Source organism: Artemia franciscana, chromosome 9 (genome assembly GCF_032884065.1).
Source record: "Artemia franciscana chromosome 9, ASM3288406v1, whole genome shotgun sequence".
NCBI classification, from domain to species: domain Eukaryota; kingdom Metazoa; phylum Arthropoda; class Branchiopoda; order Anostraca; family Artemiidae; genus Artemia; species Artemia franciscana.
Genome location: NC_088871.1, coordinates 40,788,990 through 40,810,075, shown reverse-complemented (window position 1 = coordinate 40,810,075; position 21,086 = coordinate 40,788,990). Strand labels below are relative to the sequence as shown.

Below are 21,086 nucleotides of genomic sequence, written 5' to 3'. Positions count from 1 at the left end.
GACATTTCCTTCGCATGCACCCCGACACTCCCGCACGAACGATTTTTGACTTTGATCCCGTGCTGCACGGCGGGAAACGCCCAAGAGGTCGTCCCCAAACCAGATGTAAAGACACGACAGGTGCCTTCTTAGTCATGGCAAACATTCAGGAGGAAGTCCACATCCTTGCAAGAGACCGGTCTAAATGGAGGCACCATGTAGCATCACTCTCGACGCTGGAAGCATTTCGGCAGGAGCATTAAGTAAAGTCAAGTCATGGGTAAACTAATCACGAGAAATCAAATGATGCAGTCAGACTTGCCCTATCTTGTACCATTATAAAGACAAAAAGAGACATATGCCTCTAAGTGGCATGTATCTCTTTTTTATCAGGTCTTGTTGCAATTCAGAATGGCAAAAGAAGATTATCTTAAGGAGCAATAACTTGGGGACCTGGTATTTGTTTTCCGTTTCGTCAAGGAAAAAGGAGACATACACAATAAAATGGAATAATTTTGAACTTGCTCGGAATACTTGAATCGAATTTATATCGCTGAAAAGAGCATAAAAAGTATGTTTAGAACATGGTCCCTTTATCCCCATTAGCCTCATCCTTCAAACTTCAATTACGGGACGGTTACTTACGGGATACGATAATTTCACTCTCAGTTACTGAAATGTTAAATAACAATTGCGACATATCATGATAAGAAAAACCCTTAAAAGTGAGAATTCAGCGGAGTCTTGAAGTCCTTCCATGTGTATTTCTGCTTGGGTCTGTCTTTTTTAAAGCATTTTTACAATCCATTGGCCCAAAAAATAGCTTTGAACGCTCAGAGCCCAAAAATTTGAGCTAACTCAGACCAACAGTGTTAAATTCAGCGGTAGACTTTTTGGAAACGATACTGAACAGCAGACCCTATGTACCTCTGATAATATAACTATTTCTGTTCATGACTCTAACAGCGGATATAATTAGCCACTTTACTTGATCGTTTTGTATCAATTAATGAAAATTGAACTTTCAAACCCATCATTTCCGAAATGTCACTGTCATTTTGTCCAACGGCCTTATTTGAGTGCTACCTCTTCCTTAACATTTATGAGGAGCATGGATTTAAGTTAATACACATTTTCGCTCTAATCAAAAAGTATCTTGTTTTTTGGGGGGAGGGGGGCTAAAGAACCCTATCATTTCATGTTTATCGAGACTACTTCGAACCCAAAATTTGACTGTGAGGTGAGAATCCTACAGGTGATATAATTTAAACTCGATTTTTAGCCAACCTTGCTCCTGAGTCAAGCTTTATTTTATATGTTTTTTTTTCCTCTTTTCCTTGCAAACTGCTGCGCAGCAGAACTGCACAGTTAATATGACAGCGGTGCCAGTGATAGACAACATCCCAAGGTTCTTCTGATGGTGGACTTAAGGATAATATATGACTGTGAGTTAAGAATTAGAAAAGTACTTGGTAAGCAATAAAAACAAAGAAAATATCTTTTGATATACAAAAAAGGTACAAAAAAAGCTCGCTCGTTAAAGTTAAGGCCACGATATGATTTCATTTAATAAGTTGAGAGTAAGTAGAACCTAACCTTCGTTATAAATCATACAGTCATCGTGTAGTAATATCCAGCAGTGTAAATCGTACACTTTATAACTTCCTTGTATGGATTATTCTAAAAAGTAGTTCCAACAGATATATGAATCATTTTTAAAATGACGTCAGTGGGTAGTCTCCGCTGATACCCGTGGCTGATACACGCCGAATCTTTTTAACTTTGCTTTCAGATGACTGTTGACTTCTGATCTGGAAGCATTAGTAAGGTCAAATTAGAAGTTACATAGTCAGATCGTGACTTGTGAGTGAATAAGGAATTAGCTTATCATGATGGGAGACTATCAGGAGGTAATGTTAATTTTGACAACTATTTGAATACACATCAGCTCAGGCCACCTATGGCTCTTTTTTCTGATTTAGCTTTTTTTTACTTAATTTTCACCAACTACTCGATAATAATAGCACTTATAAGGAAAACCTTTAGTGTAGTAGACCTTCGTAATCTTGCAAAGTTACTGAGCTAGGTCAGTAATATTAAAGTCTCAATATCATAAAGCAATTATATTCACAATTAAACAAGAAAGAGGAGAAAAGGGCCTAATATGAAAAATAGATTTCCCTGACAAGTCTTAGTCTCGTGGAATCCGTTTTTTTTTATTATTCTTCTAAAAGAATAAAATTATTTACAATAATATTATTAACAATTTCATAGTAATATTATAAAAATAATATTATTTATTCTTCTAAAAAATATAGCTTATTGTACTGGATGCTTTTTCATCGTTTTAAACACGTTTTTGCAATGGTATCAGCCTTTCAACTAACACAGAAAGTAATGTTTGAAAGAGTTTTTTTTGCCTTTTCTTCTGACCTAAAACACTTATCGTTCCTTCCCAACACAGCAAAGATACCAAGCTGCCCAGCACAAAACACAAAGCCAGTTACAAAATTCATTAGCTAGTTTAGTCACTATTAAAACAGATGATTAAATAATAAATATAAAAGAGTACTTATGTATTATGACGGCAACACTCGAGTTTACGCTGTCTAAAACTCGAGAGCAGACCGGTTTTATCTGTCTGTATTAAAAAATAATTAGCTTACGCTCTGTGGAAAACAAGTGGCGGGTGACAGAATATATTGGAATTATACAATTTGGGCTATATATTTACATATTAGGCTGATGAAGGTTAGGTTACCCCCACCCCCTCTAATTTGAAAAATACATAGACCAAATTTGTTTCTAAAGTATTATATTTTCATCATGTTTTGGTATTTTTCATTAAGATTAACCTAACTTCACTTCTTGAGTGACGGCGGTATACTATATATAAATACAAAAAAATGACTCGTTTTCAAAAAGGACTAAAAAGTAAAAAGTGATTCTTTTTTTCTCTCGAGAATCTATGAATATAAGTGGAAATGAACGACGCAAAACAGATTGGGCTGTACGTTTGGTAATGCTCTACGGTTTGGTAAAACACACAAGGAAACGGAGCAGACGAAATATTGAACGTTCGAAAGCTTGAGCATTCAAGGTCAATTTGGTTTGAAAGTTTTATACCTTATTTAAATCTCATGATAATAAAAAGTAAAAAAAGAGAAATGGGATGTTTTTAATGCTTATGTCTTGGACTCTTCTATAAATTTTTACATTAAAATTTACAGATCAAAATGCCAACTGGTACTTGTCAGTTATGGGAAACACCCAGAGGGTGAATTTAGGTTAATCCTGATGAAATATAACAATGAGTATAAAATAATAATTTAAAACAAAATCTAAGTTATAAATGCATAAATGAAAAAAAGTTACTGAGTTGAGGAAAACAGGTAAAAAGATCAAGTTAGGGAAAGCCCAATGCCTTTTGTGCCCCTCGGTTTCACTTATGGTTTCTCAAGAAGAAAACAAAACTCTTCTTTTTAGTCTATTTTCAGAAATAACTAAAACGAAAATTACATTAATTATTTTCGACTTTTAGTATTCTCCATGACTAAAATATCTTAAGTCTTCTCTAAGGCAGAAATCTATCTTACCCAGCATTCGAACCTAAGTTACTGTGACCACATGCAAATGTTTTTACTGCTGTGCTATCATGTCCATTATAATTATTAAGCAAAAAACAAGTTTTTTTAACTGAAAGTAATGAGCGACATTAAATCTTAAGACGAACAGAAATTACTCCGTATATGAAAGGGGCTTTTCCTCCGCAACGCTCGGCTCTTTACGCTAAATTTTGACTCTTTCTCTTAACTCTACTTTTTAAAACAGTAAAAAAAAACTTTAGTGTGAAAGAGCGGGACGTTGAGAAGGAAAAGCCCCTTTCACATACGGAGTAACTTCTGTTCGTTTTAAGCGCTAATGTCGCTCCTTAATTTCAGTTAAAAAAATTGTTTTTTTTTATTTAATTTGTGAATGTTTTTGAATCAATGAATGTTGTGATTTTGGCTCTCCGCACGTAAATAAATAAAACGAAATTTATATTAATTTTTTGGCTAAATGGCTTTCTCATAGTTTTAATCGGAAGAGTTTGAGAAACAAAGGAGCGGAGGAGGAGGTCTAGTTGCCCTCCAGTTTTTTGATTACTTAAAAAGGCAACTAGAACTTTTAATTTTTTACGAACGTTTTCATTAGTAAAAAATATACGTAACTTACGAATTAACTTACGTAACGAACTTCTATATTCGTATGTTTTTACTACATATATGAGGGGGTTTGCCCCCTCGTCAATACCCCGCTCTTTACAATAAAGCTTAAATTCTGTCCCAACTCTTTAAGAATGACCCCTGCATCACAAAGGCCGTAGAATAAATAGTTGAAATTACTAAAAATACTTTAACGTAAAGAGCGAGGTATTATGAGGAGGTGAACCCCTCATATGCGTAATATTTTCTGTTCGTTTTAAGTTTTAATGCTGCTACTTGCTTTCAGTTGGAAAAACTTTTCATATTTATTTTTTCATTTTGTTTTTAATGATGGAAAATCCTGCGCCCCTTCATTGAAATTTTCTTCTCCAATGACATATTTCTCCATGGAAAGATCCTTCCACGTAACTCCCCCCCTCAACATTCCCCCCTCCAAAAAAACAAAATAATCCCCCTAAAAACCTCTGTACACTTCCCAATAACCATTACTATATGTAAAACTGGTCGAAGTTTGTAACTTGCAGCCCGTCCCACGGTGACTGTGGGGGTAAGTCGTTCCCGAAGACATAGTTGACTATGGTGAATAAAATGGCTATTTCAAAATTTTGATCTGATGACTTTGAGTAAAAAATGAGCGAGGAAGGTCACTTAGTGACCATTTTTTGGTCACTTAAAAGGGCACTACAACTTTTAATCCCTTTAGAATGAGCCCATTTGCAACATTCTAGAGTTCTAGATCGATACAATCACCCCTTGGGGAAAAAAAAAAAAAAAAAAAAACCAATAAATAAACACGCACCCGTGATCGGTCTTCTGGCAAAAAATACGGATATCCACATTTTTGTAGATATGAGCTTGAAACTTTTACAGTGGGATTCTCTGACCGCTGAATGGGATGGTATGATTTACGTATTCTTTGACTTCTAGGAGGTGTTTCCCCCTATTTTCTAAAATAAGGCAAAATTTCTCAGGTTCGTAACTTTTGATGGGTAAGACCAAACTTGATGAAACTTATATATTTAAATATTAGCATTAAAATACGACTCTTTTGATTTAACTATTGGTATCAAAATTCCATTTTTTAGAGTTTCGGTTACTATTGAGCCAGGTCGCTCCTTCAAACAGTTCGTTACCACGAACTGTTTGATATATGCCTTATAGTTGTTGCTGTCCTCAAGCTTCTGTTTATATTATTTATTTATGCAAGGGGAAGTATACGAGTGGAGAGGGTTTTTATATTGTATTATTCAGCTGTCATAAGAAATGTATATATTAATAAAGTTTGGAAGTAACAGAACATACGAAATTGAAAAAAATGGCTCCCAAATACATGTGAAAAAAGTGCATAAAAATATACAAGTCACTGAGCTAAGAATGACGAGTTAAAAACAATGATGAAATTTTAGGTGAAATAATTTCGAAATAATAGAACCGTTGATGCTGCTTTAAATGGAATTCACTACTTTTGCGTCTAATCACTAAAACCGTGACAAACGGGAAAGCTGTTTGTAAAAAAAATCGTGTTTCCTGACTCCGAGCAACTTGGTCCTAATATATTTGTGGAACTAACTTTTTTTAGTAGGCCTATATAATCAACACGAGAAAAATAAGCTACGGGCACTCAAGCATTAAAACATAAAAGTAAACATCTAGCATAAAAGTATTGTCCGCATTAATTGGTGTTCCTTCCATCAATAATTCTAATTCTTCTTTCTGCTGTCTTAAGTGAAATACAAAGCAGCAAAATCTAAATAATAGAAATAACCCACAATCTTAGAAAAACAGGGTTATAATTAAAACTAAAATAAAAATGATAACTAATTTCATAATGAAACTTGAAATTTGAAGACTAGAAAAAATATATCTTTCGATAAGACTGTATTTGATGTCTTCCATATCATAAGTTTTGCAAGAGTGTTCAAGGGAGGGGTTTGGGGGGGGATATATGAAACTGAAAAAATACATCTCACATTTGTTTATATTCATTTTTGTTACCTCTTTACGAGTCGTACAAATATTTCGGGGTGAGAGGCTCAAACCCCGTACCCCCCCCCCCTATATACGGCCTTGATTTCATTGTAGTGTTTAGGAAAAAATGGACAATTAAATATCTGAGGATCCAAATCAGATTGGAGAGAACAGATAGAACCAATCGATTTAACTGGCTTTGTTTAAGGGGGTGTAAATCTATATATTCCCAAGTTTTGCCTCACACCTTTTAAATTTTCTACAGCAGATTTGAATAAATATGATAATTTTCTTTTGAACATACAAAAATAGGAAGACTTGCTTGGTTATACTAACGGTAAACACATAATTTATAGAGGCAGAGGAATCTACATTACCGTGTTGGTATTAAACATTACAATGCATCTTTTTCTGGGAACAAAAATTTTCCGTCACCGCGGCATTAAGAAGTTTGCCATCATAGTGGAAATTTTGTTGTTTAATTCGCAAAGGATAAAAAAGCAATGTCAGTGTTTAAATCATCATGAGAACTAGGAAGAAATAGAGTAAATAATGGAACAAGTAAAATAGGGCAAAAAATATAGAGTAGTAACAGAGTAAAAATAGAAAGTAAAATAAAAATAAAAAATCAAGTAATATATAAGTAGAAAATAATAAAGAATATATTTTCATAAATAGAGAATATAGTAATAGAAAAATATAACATAATAAACATAGATAAATAATTGAAATCTAAATAATAGAATATCTAATGACAACCAGGGAAGTCCCGTTTAGGAGGGAAGGGACTTTCCCCCAATGTGCTCAGAAAGTCGTTAAAAAGAATTAGAGTAGGTAAAATAGTGGCGAGAAGTGTGACCCCCCAAAAAACAAATCTGGCTAATGATACCTCTATTGATAACGATTTAATTTGCAGTCGTTTGCGTTTCTGCAGCCTAGAGCCCGGATACTGTGAGCAAGGCTCTGTCCAGGTTTTTTTTTTTTAGAGGGGCGGGAAAAAAAGAACTTTAAAAACATATCAAAAATTTGTTTATGTACATTTTCGTTACGTTTTTACGAGTCAGGCACACATTTTAGGGGAGGGTTCAACCTCTCTCCTGGATATAAATTTGACTGTACGCACATACGTAGAGATTTATAAAGTGGAAAGTATTTGAAAAAAAGGAAAAAAAACAAACAGACAAGTCATGCAACCGATATAGGCACATAGGAGTAAATCGTAAAAACACTGAGGTTTCACAGGATGTCAGCACAAAGCCTCCCTTTGGCAGAGTGTTTTTTTTTTAATTTTAAACTGGGTACAATTGCAGCATATAAATACTGAATTCGATAATTCTTATGATATAAACAGAAGTGAGAATTATTTGCAATAATATTGAAAAAGTTAATATAAAATATTTAGAGCTCCTATTTCTGTGTGTTTATCAAATCAGCCTTTAGAAGTATTGAGTTTCCCAATTCATAGCCTCCCTCTACCCCAAAAATTTAGGGCTCACACCTTTTTTGGAAGAATATAAATTGACAAAATAGGAAGTATGTTAAATACTAATATGTAAAAGCATGAAGATCCTCCAGCGCAACTTTTGCGCACAGGGTGTCGAATGACCTTTTAGTTGTTGGGTCTTTTTGACAGGGACAGGTAGCAAACACCCAACCCTTGCGGTAGCTGTAGTTGAGCCATGACCGTGCATGGCTCCGTGTTGTCAAGCAGAGCAACAATCCACTGAGCTACAACAGAGTTTAATACTAGAAAAATTAAACCTAGAATATCTGAGAGCCCTACTCAACCTAGACTTTAGCCCTAAAAATTAAGCACAGAATATTAAAGCCTAATTCTGAGTGCTTACCAAATCAGGAATCAAAATTATTTTGTTTCCTTTTTCACCTTCAATATGATCTGAATCGCCCCTCCCCTGTCCATAGCTTCTGCGCTGTGAGGTCTAGGAGATAATTGAATAAAATATAAACGTAACTTTTACTAAGGAATACTGAACAACTTACGTTTTTAAGAAAAAAATAGGATTTCACGCCAACTAAATAAAAATGAAATAATTATCACTTCGTTATTTTATTTCTACTATAAACCAATTGTGAGAAGAAAGATAACTTGTCAATACAAATCAGCATTCTAAAAACGGCATTTGGAAAACTACTTTTGGAAAATTATGTACTTTCAATAAAGAGTAAAGAAATAGCCCTCCCTCTTGCAAAATATATTACTCTGCACCCTGGACTATAATTAATTCCTTGGAATTATGCACAAGTCACTTTGTGGATCACGAAGAACATGAAGCAATACTAGAATCTCAATCATGGTCGGAAATAGAATTAAATGCACACATACGTCAGAGTTAGTGTGTAACCCCACGCTCTATTTCATTTTTGAAGCCTGTTAAATTTTTAACGCAAGATGTCGAGGCCGTATTCTGGGGATATACCAGGTTTGACCAACTCCCTCCCCCCCATGAGCCCAAAATGTTTGTCCGACTCGTAAAAATGTAACATATATGCAAATAAACAAATTTTGATGCATTTTTTTGTACCCCTCCCCCCAAGAAAAACTTCCCGCAGAATAAAAATCCTGGATACACCCTTGCAAGAACAGATTTATTTACTGTTGCCATTTTTTTCTATTCAGTAAGCTTACTTTGTTGCCAAATGTCTCACTTTGAAATTCATGGCAGCATCAGGTAATACAAAGCGGAAGAATAATAATACCTTTTGATGATTTTTTTTGCCAGGACGATCAAGTAAAGCTTAATTTATGATTGGTTTAGATTACCAATGGCTATAAACCCGCTATCCAATGAAGACAATTCAACTTGATATGAGCAACTGATAAGGAATAGGATGTCTAAGCAGACATTTTTTTGTCATATTGTTTTCTATTTTACAGCTTCTAGAGATCTATTTAAGTTCCCCGGTGGTCTATTATTGATAAGACTACTGTGAGCAATTGATTTCTCTGCGCATGCTTAAACTATAACTCCTTACGACTATAATTTATGGCCGCGCTGTAATTTATAACTATTTTACTTGACCCAATAGTCTTTGCTTCAGAATGTGAAAATTCGCGCCTGCACTCTAAAATTGAACGCTAATTTTCAATTCCTTTTCAATAAAAAAAGCGGTTTTTGTTATAGGTTTAAAAATTAAATGCATTTGGTTATTGTAAAATAATGTAACCCTAATGTATTTCAATGTTTGCAGCAGATTAAGCATCTCCTATAGTAACTGATATGTTTAGGATGCAATATTGTACAATATTTCATCCATATCGTAAACATACACGTTCGAAAGAGAGGGGGGTTTCGGGTCTGTATCCTGGAAACTGTGTGCATTTTTATGGCTTCTATAATATTCACCTATGTTTGGCTTCCTGTTGTGACCTCGCCTCACCCTTTCCCCTTATAAATGTGTACAATTATTCTTGTTCAGGCTTATATGTGGAGAGGGCTTTGGTCTCATCCTCCCTCAGAAAATTTAAGTTTTCTAGAATCTGCTCTCCCCCCCTCTCATATTTATCTATGTTTTTCATCTAATTTCAATTTTTGGGGGGATTTAATGAGCCCTCCCCAAATAATATTAATGAGATTTTGTCTGTGTGTTATCAACAAGGCCGTATCCATTGAGGAATAATGACCCCCCCCCCCCGAAAAAAATCCTGGTTACGGCCCTGGTTAGCAATGCAATAATTTCGAACGTATTAACTATGAAAAAACTAGAACTTCTAAGGCTTTAGCTTCTGCGAATAAAAAAAGGAGTTTCCCTTCACAAACTTTAAGTATATTAATAAGTAATCTACAAATTAAAGTTTAAAGAAAATTCAAATGTATCTCTTGGGCAATTTCCCATTCAATTCCAAGGCAATCTGTTATTTAATAGCAATTTTAAATGTATGGGACTTGGTTTAAAGGGGTGTTTTTATGGATCTGTAAGCGTCCAATGTCTTATCTCACTTGACTTTACATCTATTTCTTTATTTGGGACCATCTTAATCACTGTTAAAAAGCCGCCGCTATTAATGGTGATTTAATTTTTTTCAGATGTGGTACGATATTGAAACGGTGTTAATGCAGGGTGGCTGCCATCAATCTTATTCAACCCCTGTGCCATTACCTGTCAACCCCCAACATCCCACCGTGGAGGTAACGACAACATATCCAGGCGACTCGACAGTGTACCCTTTGCGAGAGCCTGAACAATTTATTCCGTCCAATTACTACCCGCAGATTAAGACAGAGCAGACTTATCAGTCAGGTTATCAACAATATGGGTATGACAACTACTCGTGCGCCGAAGAGGCTACGATGGCTTATCACCAAGAAATGATAAAATCCAATTTTGAAAGGGTGCAGACATATCAATATTATGGAACAATGCACACAGACCAAATGTCACCTCCAAATACACCTGACAGTGCTTCAAGTCATTATCAGCCTCAGCCTGATATGCACTATTCCCAGACTTTTTACCATCAAGAACAGTGCCAACAGCATAACTATTACCAACAGCAGTACAGAACCCTTACTCCTCCTTCCTCGCCGAAGTATGCACCAGCAGCCCTTCATACTTGTCATTTACCACTTCTCACCCAAATTAAATCAGAAGTGCCACTTAATCAGCCTCTGCCTCTGCCAGTGCAGGGCAGGCAAAGACGACGCCGTGCGTGGGGAAAGCGTCGCACTATTATACACACTTGTACTCATGCCGGATGTAATAAAACATATACCAAGTCGTCTCATTTAAAAGCTCATCTAAGAACCCATACAGGTGAAAAACCCTATCAATGTGCATGGAAGGGGTGTGGATGGAAATTTGCACGATCGGATGAGTTGACCAGGCATTATCGTAAACATACAGGAGACAGACCGTTTCAGTGTAGGCTTTGCGAACGAGCATTTTCAAGGTCTGATCACCTTGCACTGCACATGAAGAGACATGTTCAAGCATAAGATAAAATCCCTATTAAAATTCTGTTGAAGTTATAAGACGAAGCGTCCATTATTCTAGTCAAAGCTAACATTAAGATACGGTCTTCTGTTTTTTTTGTTTTTTTTTAAGTGCCTTGTTTATGCTTAATTTGTGCATGGTTTTAAGTGACTTGTTTAATAAAATAAATAAGGCAATATTATCGTGTGTTCGCATAGGTTCTATTGGTTTTATTCCTAGAATTATTTCATAGTAAATATTTCAAGTTTAAATTTGACGAAGGGATGGATCTGATGATTTCTTATTTTAGATTAAGGAAACCTTTATTTTTACCCTAATTAAGTAAAAATCTCTCCGCTCTTGATCAATTTTATAATCTTGTGGGGGAGCGCCTTCCCCAAATCCTGATCCTCTGCATTTTAGAGGATATTCTACTGTTTAAGAGTAATTCTATACAAAAAATAGCTGAATAGTTTTTTTATGCCACATAGGACGTGGCATGTCGACGAGGCTTTAGTACGAGGTAAACGGCCTATTAATTAGGTGGGGTGCAGAGGGAAAACTCGAAAAACAAAACTTGGATAAAGTGAATGATATGTAAGAAACTGTAAAATTTTGATGTTTGCCAGGTATGACCCTCCCCCCTCTCTCTCTGTGATTGAGTAAAACTTAGGCTATTTGGGTTCATCAAGGCTAATATAACTAGTGTAAGATATGTCAGTTTATAATTACCATAATAGTTTCATCGAATTGAATTTCATAAAAAAAATTTATAGATGTTGCTTCAAAAATGATTTGCATTTATGCACTAAAGACACTTGTGATTCAAGAAGAATCATTTTCCGTTTCACACGGTTTTTGTATTGTCATTCTCTCTCCTATTGTGTTCGTTTGTGTGAAATATTATTAAATTTCATGATTTCTGAGTCAATTGCTTCTCTTATTGTTATAAGGCAGGTCAGTTCTCGTTTCTTTTTTATAAAGATGACAGAAAGCCGGCTTGGTTTGCACTTATAAAACTACCTAGTCTCTTTTATAAACAGAGGAATTAAATAACTTCTATCTGTGTTAAAAGAAACTTTTTATATGTATTAAAAGAGCTTGCTTAGCTTCACGGACTTCTTTTTGTTGGAGTTTATTTTAATGTTTTATTTTTCTTCTTTTTTTACTCCATCATAAAGTAACTCGAGTTTTATTTGTTTTTCTTTCTTTGTCAAAAGAGTTGTATATTTAAAACCTCAAGTACAGCATTAAAGGAATAAAACGGACTGTTTAATTTTATTTCGTGTGGAAGGGGGTGAGGGTATTAAGAGCCAAAATGATTCGCATGGGCCACCAGTAAGAAAAGCTTCCCTTTTGCAATATTTAGCTTTTTAATATCTTTTTTACGTTTTTTTTTTAATTTAGATTATTTTTAATCCTGGATATTCTCACAAATAGTGCAACTCTGTGGAGAAGGGACATAGGCACAGTGATATAGTGATGGAAGTGCGTCAAGGCGGGAAGAGAGACTTTAGGTGGCCGTTTGAAATGTGAAGAATGTATAAAATTCTTTTATTACCGGGGTTTCTGTATCATTCCAGAGGGTCTAACCAAGAACGAAGAGAAGGTTTTTTAGCCATTATATTTTAAAAAGCACACTTTCAGGTCGGGCCTTCAGATTCCCATACTCTGGTACCAAATAGATCCCCTAGAAGTATCTTAATTAAAGTCCACTACAATGTTTAGGTATTTATAAATTTGATCGAGCTACTTCTCAAACATTTTCTTTAAATGTTTTGTTTATTTTTTTATTTAATTTATTTTGTTTCGGTTTTTAACACTATTGTGTTGTCAGACTTGAGCTTGCACGCAAAATCTGGAATCAACTAGACAACGAGCTGTTGCTAAAACTAGCGATAAGAACTTTTTATCTTAACGCACCCACAATCATCCGAACCAGCCTAACCAAAATTAAAGTTAGCGCAGTATCATATAATTAGTAAAGAGCAATGGATCTCCTTCGAATAAGCGATGGATCTACTTCGAATAAGAAGCGAATGGAAAGAGTGGACGTAGAAACTTGGGAGGGGCCTCATTGGACTGTAAAATAAGACTGTTTTCCCTTTTTGAGGGTCACAATCAAATTCAGCCCTTTCTCTTCTGTTCTATGTTTTCTCTCCAGCACTCCGAATCCACCGTGGCATCGGATCAAAAATTGGTTGAGTTAGTCATTTTCCTCAGAATAGGCAAAAAATCAAACGAAAACGGCTCTTCAGATAAAAGAACTCGAGCATCCCTATAGGCAATGGTCCTAAGTTATTGGAAATCTCCATTGCTAACGGATATGTTTTAGTAGAACGAAGGTGAGTATGCTTGCTTTTGGCTTTCTGATCTTCTTGAAATTTTCGGTATCTGTCCCGGACCACAGACTTCAAATTTTCATTAGAGTTGGGCCTTCGAGGCCCGAAAAAGGCCCAAACAGTTTTTCTAAACATTCGGTTTGAAACCAATACAGGGAACCCCAATGCACAAAACAATTTTTGGTTTGGGACACGCCCCAGGAAAAAAAACGATTCTTTAATAGACTAGTAGTTTATCGCTTTTTCTTCTTGGACCAAGAGAGTCCCAAATTACGAAAAAATGTGGAAAAAATATTGATTCACCCAAAATTCACTCAAAAAGGACGAAAATTATCAGCTTTGTCCAATTTGATTGCAACTTTCAAGGACGGAGTTCTAAATTTTGTGGGGTGACATGGGGGGGTTGAAACTCCCGTAAATTTACCTCTACAAGCTCCTAGACTGGGATGCCCTAACTTAAAGAACACTTTTGACTTAGGGGTCAGAAAATAGGCCAAATCCTTTTCCAAATGTCTTGAAGCTTGTATCCTCAAGTTTTTGGGCAAAGAAAACTTGAATTCACAAAAAAAAGTGGTCAACCCTAATAGGAGCTGAGAAAAGGGCCAATGTGTGTTTTCGTCCACTCAACTTCACTCCGTGGCCGAGGAAACTTTTACTTTTACTGGGGAGAAGAGCGCTTAGAATGCCTGAAAACAGGGTGAGAAACAATTTCTCTCTGATCGGCTTGAGACTTTTATCTAGAGGTTCTTAGACTAAGGGGACTCTATTCGAATTACTCCTACCCCCCCCCCCAAACAAAGAGGGCCCAATGGGCTTTAAAATAATATTTGCAATTCCTTTTGCCGTAAGAGCCCCAACGAACACACAAAAAAAAGAAGGAAAAAGTGTTTGTCCAAACCTAAGGCCAAAGAAAAGTCAAAAAATAAAAAAAAAATCCCGACGGTTTGAAATTAAATCTCTAAATCTGTTGGTTGATGGAACCTACTGTACAAAAAAAAAGACCTTTTATTTGTTTTTCTTTTTTTTGGTTCCTACGAAAATACGACCCAAAAAATTTTGTTCTGGTCAGCCGGGACAATGGAGCCCTAACCTCTTTGAAGTGTTAGGGTAGAGCCACTCTTAATCGAGAATAAAAAAAACGAGTTTTTTAACTGAAAGTAAGGAGCGACACTAAAACTTAAAACGCACAGAAATTACTTCGTATATGAAAGAGGCTGCTTCCTCATCAACGCCCCGCTCTTTACGCTAAAGTTTGACTCTTTCTCTCAATTCTTCTTTTTAAAACAGTAAAAAACTTTAGCGTAAAGAGCGGGGCGTTGATGAGGAAGCAGCCTCTTTCATATACGAAGTAATTTCTGTGCGTTTTAAGTTTTAGTGTCGCTCCTTACTTTCAGTTAAAAAACTCGTTTTTTTTATTTAATTTCTGAACGTTTTTGAATCAATGCATGTTTTGATTTTGGCTCTCCGCAGAGGAATAATCAAAACGAAATTTGCATATTTTTTTTGGGGGGGGGCTAAATGGCTTTCTCATAATATTGATCGAATGATTTTGAAAAAAAAGAGCGGGGGCGAAGCCTAGTCGCCCTCCGATTTTTTGGTTAATTAAAAAGGTAACTAGAACTTTTAATTTTTTACGAATCTTTTTATTGGTAAAAGATTTAATTTTATCCCAATTCATTAAGAATGACCCCTGAATCACAAAAGCCGTAGAATAAATAGTTGAAATTACTAAGAATACTTTAGCGTAAAGAGCTAGGTATCATAAGGAGGTGAGCCCCTTATATGGGTAATAATTTCTGTTTGTTTTAAGTTTTATTGCTGTTCCTTACTTCCAGCTGAAAAAGCTTTTTCACATTTATTTTTTAATTTTTTTTTTTAAATAATGCTAGTAAATCCTGCTCTCCCTTCATGGAAGTTTTCTTCTCCCATGACAAATTCTCGATGGAAAGTTCCCCCAGCATATCCTCCTCTTCTCAACCCCTCCCCCCAACCAAAAAAATCCTCCTGAAAACGCCTGTATACTTCCCAATAACCATTACTATATGTAAGCACAGGTCAAAGTTTGTAACTTGTTGCCCCTCCCACGGGGACTGTGGGGGAGTAAGTCGTCCCCAAAGACATAGTTATAAGGTTTTTCGACTACGCTGAATAAAATGGCTATCTCAGAATTTTGATCCGTTGACTTTGGGAAAATAATTAGCGTGGGAGGGGGCCTAGGTGCCCTCCAATTTTTTTGGTCACTTAAAAAGGGCACTAGAACTTTTCATTTCCGTTAGAATGAGCCCTCTTGCAACATTCTAGGACAACTGGGTCGATACGATCACCCCTGGGGAAAAAAAAAAACAAAAAAACAAAAAAACAAATAAACACGCATCCGTGATCTGCCTTCTGGCAAAAAATGCAAAATTCCACATTTTTGTAGATAGGAGCTCGAAACTTCTACAATAGGGTTCTCTGATACGCTGAATCTGATGGTGTGATTTTCGTTAAGATTCTGTGACTTTTAGGGGGTGTTTCCCCCTATTTTCTAAAATCACGCAAATTTTCTCAGGCTCGTAACTTTTGATGGGTAAGACTAAACTTGATGAAACTTATATATTTAAAACCAGCATTAAAATGCGATTCTTTTGATATAGCTATTGGTATCAAAATTCCATTTTTTAGAGTTTTGGTTTCTATTGAGCCGGGTCGCTCCTTACTACAGTTCGTTACCACGAACTGTTTGATAATTTCTGTTTGTTTTTTAAATAGACTTGAAGGCCTCGACCGAGTCCGTTGATTTTTGAATTAAAATGGAATAGTTGTGGGCATCAAGTCACGGCTAATTGTAGAAAAAGCCAAGGAGTCATTTTAATTTTGTTCATTTTACGTCTCATTAATTCATTCGTAATAATATCTAATAATTTCAAGTCAAGTCAACTATTCATTTTAATTTCTCTTCGTCCTGTACTTTTCTTTGATTTTTTTTATACTTTGTTTCATTTATATCGGCAAAAGTGCTTATAGGACACGAACGGCAAAATTTTAAGGGACTTGACCTTTCAAATGTCTGGCAACACATTTTTCCAGCCTTTGCATTAATTGTTTAATTAGATCAGCAACGATCTTCCCCTTCTAATGTTTAAATAAATTAAATACTAAAAAGAAGCAATTTACTTTAAATGAGGTTACTCCGGTGTTATGAGTAGTTTTGCTCCCTCTCAGAATCAGAATTATAGTCCAGCTTGAAATGCATTTAATTTAACATTTTCCCTTATATACAATTGCGAACCAGAAATAAAGAAAACCCAAAAGTTTCAACAAACCAGGTAAATCTTTATTAACACAAAAATTATAACAAAAAGTCTGCTTTAGGTAACAGAGACCAGATCTCGATGTGTTAGCTTGAAAGCAATACGTCTTCAGACAAAAATAAAAAGAGATCAAGAAAACAAGCAGAAAAAGGCAAAAAAATAAATTACAGGATAGGTTTGGCTGACAACAGGCAAGAGGCTGAACGTTTTCGCTGCTGGTGTTATAGGAGATCGGCTGACAACAGGGCGTATCTGCTCTAGGGTGGGTTTATCTAATTGATTGGGCGCCACTCTTACGAATGAGTCTACTATCTATCAGAATCAGAACGCTCGGCCAGCTTGATATATATTTAATTCAATATCCTCAGTTCGACGCAACAGCGAATAAAAGAAACTCCTGTTCATTTATAAATATCCACTTTGCAAAATCACAAGTAGCATTTTACAAACCACAGCAACTGAACCACTTAAATAGCAAATACTAAAAACCAGATGTAACGCCTTACTCATTAATGTGAGCCAAAGAAGTAACAAAGAACAGGTTTTTTTCAACTGAAAGCAAGGAGCGACATTAAAATTTAAGACGAGTATAGATTATTTCGTATAAAAGTGGGGCTGCTCCCTCCTCAACTCCTCGCTCACTGCGCTAAAGTTTTTTGTACTTCAGAAAAACTTCTTATTCCGATCCAATTTGAAAGGCCTTGTGTTTCAGCTCTTGCTTTTAAAAAAATGGACAAAAAGCCAAACCTAGCGTACAAAGGAAGGAGTTGAAGGGGGAGAATCCCACCCTCATATACGGTATAGTTAGTGTTTGTTATAAATTTTAATGTAGCTCCTTACTTTCAGTTGGAAAAACTCTTTTTACTTATGTAATTTTTGATACTTTTTCAAACCATGCCCAAGCCTAACCAAAATGAGATGGTGGTACTGTTCCCATAAACTCCCAATTTCTTGCTATTAAATTGTATGCATCGAAAGCAAACAGAGAAAAAGAATACCAAGATCAAAGAAACAAACGGTACTACGGCCCGTGGAAGGAAAAACATTAAAACGACGGAGATATTTCGCTTGTATAAAACAAGGCGTCTTCAACGTCTAGAACAAGCATAAAATCTAAAACTAAGAAATAAATAAAACAAAATCTATATATACAACTGATACTACTGTAATTGAGATTAAAATTTTGATTACATTTTGATTGTGATTGGTTGTAAGTTATTCCCCTGGCGCGTTTACGGTTTTAAGGGAAGAAAATGTTGTATAAAATTTGGAGGAGGCTGATTTGGTTGGAAATTGGAAGTTTTAGCTCCAGTTTGAAAGTCAAAAGTTATAGAGGGCAACTAGCCCCCCCCCCCCCCCCCCGACTATCCCTCTTTTCACAAAATGCATCTATTTAAAATTGTGAGATAGCCATTTTGATCATAGCAGTCCCAAAAACATACAACAATGCCTTCAGGGTTGACACAACCCCCGAGTCCCGGGGAAAAGGTTGCAAGTTATACCCTAGGGGCATATAAGACACCACGGAAATTAGTTAGAGTTACTTCAATGAGAACACTCAAGCTATTGGACAGAAAAAAAATATTATAAAATCAATTTGTGAAATAATCCTTTTGTTAGCTTCCACTGCTGCCATTGTCTTAGGTCTTATATTTGACCTAGTCCCCTGGTGATTTTGTGAAACCATATTACCCTTATTAGCTAGTGGTTCACTTTACAATAAATGTCATAAGCTAATTCAATTTTTTAATTTCCTTTATTTCTATTTAGTGAATGATTAACAAAAAATATGTTGTTGTTTTTATTTCCATGGCTTCTATACTTATTATGCCAAACCTCTATCAGAGGCAACGCTAAAGCGTTGCCTATAGTAAAAGTCGTACGGCTCCAATGTTTAAACCCTCCCCCACGTCCTTTTTCCCAAATACATCCTATAAAATTTTGAGAGCTCATTTGATTGGAAATTCAAAGTTCTAGTTCACTCTTTAAGAGTCGAAAGAGATCATGGGGCAACTAGACCCCTCCCCCAAATTATAAAATAGCTATTTTGTTGAAAGTAGTCCAAATATCAAACAAAAAAAGCTCCGAGGTTAGCACAAATCCCCAAAGCCCGGGGGCAAGTGCTTTAATTAGGGGAAATATAATGTTTTTATGCAAGAGGTGGTCGCATAAACTTCTAAGGTGGCTCATTTGATTGGAAATTCAAAGTTCTAGTTCACTCTTTAAGAGTCGAAAGAGATCATGGGGCAACTAGACCCCTCCCCCAAATTTTAAAATAGCTATTTTGCTGAAAGTAGTCCAAATATCAAACAAAAAAAGCTCCGAGGTTGGCAGAAATCCCCAAAGCCTGGGGGCAAGTGCTTTAATTAGGGAAAATATAATGTTTTTATGCAAGGGGTGGTCGCATAAACTTCTAAGGTGGCTCATTTGATTGGAAATTGAAAATCCTAGTTACCTCTTTATGATTAAAAAGGTTCAGAGGGCATTTATACCTCCCTACCCCCCCCAGCACACACACACACCCTCTTTTCCCTAAAAGCATCAAATTAAAATTTTGAGATTGCCAGTTTGTTTGAAATAGTCCAACGATCAAATAACAAAACATGAGGGTCAACATACCCCCACCCCCAAGAGCCCGGGGGAAGGGTTTTACCTTATGCCCTAAGGGCTATAAGGTTTTTATGGAAGAAGTAGTCGTATAAACCTCGGAGGGGACCCAAATGATTAGATATTGAAAGTTCTAATTCCCTTTTTAAGAGTCAAAAGTGATCCGATGGCAACTAGCCCTCCACCCTCTTTTCCACAAATGCGTCCAATCGAATTTTATTTAGCCATTTTGTTCAAAATAGACCAAAAATCATATAATAAAACTCTAGGGATAACACAGCCCCCCCACAGAACATGGAAACAAGTGTTGTAAATTATGCCCCGGGGACATATAGGCTTCTTAAGGAAGGCATGATAGTATAAACTTCGAAGAGGGGCTCATTGAACTGTAAATAAGAATTTCTAATACCTTTTTTATGGGTTCAAAGTGATCGGAAGGCAACCAGCCCCCAAGGCCCTTTTTCCCAAAATGTATCCAACTAAAATTTTGAGATAGCCATTCTGTTTAAAATAGTTTAAAGATCAAATAACAAGAACTCAGGTGTTAGCACCCCTCTGAGCCCGTGGGGGAGGAGGCTATTGTTAGTTATGCCTCGGGGGCAGATAAGGTTTTACGCAGGGGATGGTCATATAAACAGCAGACGCGGCTCATTTGAAATTGGAAATTGAAAGGTGTAGTTACCTTTTTAAGAGTCATCAAAAGTGTTTGACGGGTTCATCCCCCCCCAACCCTATTTTCCTCAAGTGCATCCGATCAAAATTTTAAGATAGCTATTTTGCTTGTAATAGTCCATCGATCAAATGACAAAAACTTCGGCGTCAACATACCCTCCCCTAGAAACCCAGGGAAGGGTTGTAACCCATGCCCTGGGGACATATAAGCTCTTATGGAATTGGTAGTCATACAAAATTCGAAGGAGGCTCAATTGACTATAAAATGAAAGTTCCAGTTCTCTTTATAAGAGTCAAAAGTGATTCGACGACAACTACCTCCCCCCCGCCGACCCTAAGGCCATAAGGCTCTAATGTCTTATTTTATTTTTTCCAGAGACCATTCACGTGAAAGGAATTATCGTAATTAACTTTGGAGGGGGCTCATTTGATTTGAAATCAGAAGCTATAGCGCCCTTTATAAGAGTCAACAGTGAATAGCGCCCAACGCCTCTTTTCAACAAAATATATCCAATAAAAAAATAAAATAAAATATTTAGAAATAGTTCAATGATCAGGTAACAAAAACTCCAGGGTCTACAGCATCCCCCAGGGTGCAGGGGTAGGTGTTTAAAGTATTCCCTGGGAGCATATATGGTTCTTGTGGAAGGGCTGCTCGTATAAACTTCAGAGGGGGCTTATTTGATTGAAAATTGAAAATTCTAGCTCACTTTTTAAGAGTCGAGAGAGATAGAAGATCAACTAGCCCCCCCCTTCCCATGCGTTTTCCTTCAAAACCAATCCGATAAAAATGTTGAGATAGCCATTTTATTAAAAATAGTTCAAGCATCAGATAATAAAAACTCCGTGGTTGCAACATCCCCCCCTCTGATCCCAGTGGCAATAGGTATAGATGATATTCTAGCTTCAGCGAATTCGGTGTAGGAAAAGAAAACAGTAATGGCTACAGACTTTTGAAATTTTTTAGGTATAACAATCTAGTTATAACCAATACGGTGTTTGGTCATAAAATGGTCCATAAATTGATATGGTATTCGCGTGATGGTAAGACAGCAAACCTCATTGATTATTTTGTAGTAAACCAAAGA

The 21,086-nt window shown here is 36.1% G+C and overlaps 1 protein-coding gene and 1 long non-coding RNA gene across 2 annotated transcripts in view; one reads left to right on the top strand and one right to left on the bottom strand.

The window, feature by feature from the left end:
• The window catches only part of LOC136031415 (uncharacterized), a 69,948-nt gene that overhangs the window by 26,736 nt on the left and 22,126 nt on the right, over positions 1-21,086 (bottom strand). The gene's annotated exons all lie outside the window — the stretch shown is intronic.
• LOC136031414 (Krueppel-like factor 4) lies at positions 1,751-12,010 on the top strand. Its single transcript, XM_065710970.1, has 2 exons — positions 1,751-1,889; positions 10,199-12,010. The coding sequence occupies exons 1-2, from the start codon at positions 1,869-1,871 to the stop codon at positions 11,105-11,107; spliced, it is 930 nt and encodes a 309-aa protein (XP_065567042.1). The 5' UTR covers positions 1,751-1,868; the 3' UTR covers positions 11,108-12,010.

Bases quoted from the DNA above. Each gene is read 5' to 3' on its own strand.
- LOC136031414 (XM_065710970.1), top strand. From the start codon at position 1,869: ATGATGGGAGACTATCAGGAG. The intron at 1,890-10,198 runs GTAATGTTAATT...AATTTTTTTCAG, and splicing joins TGATGGGAGACTATCAGGAG to ATGTGGTACGATATTGAAAC.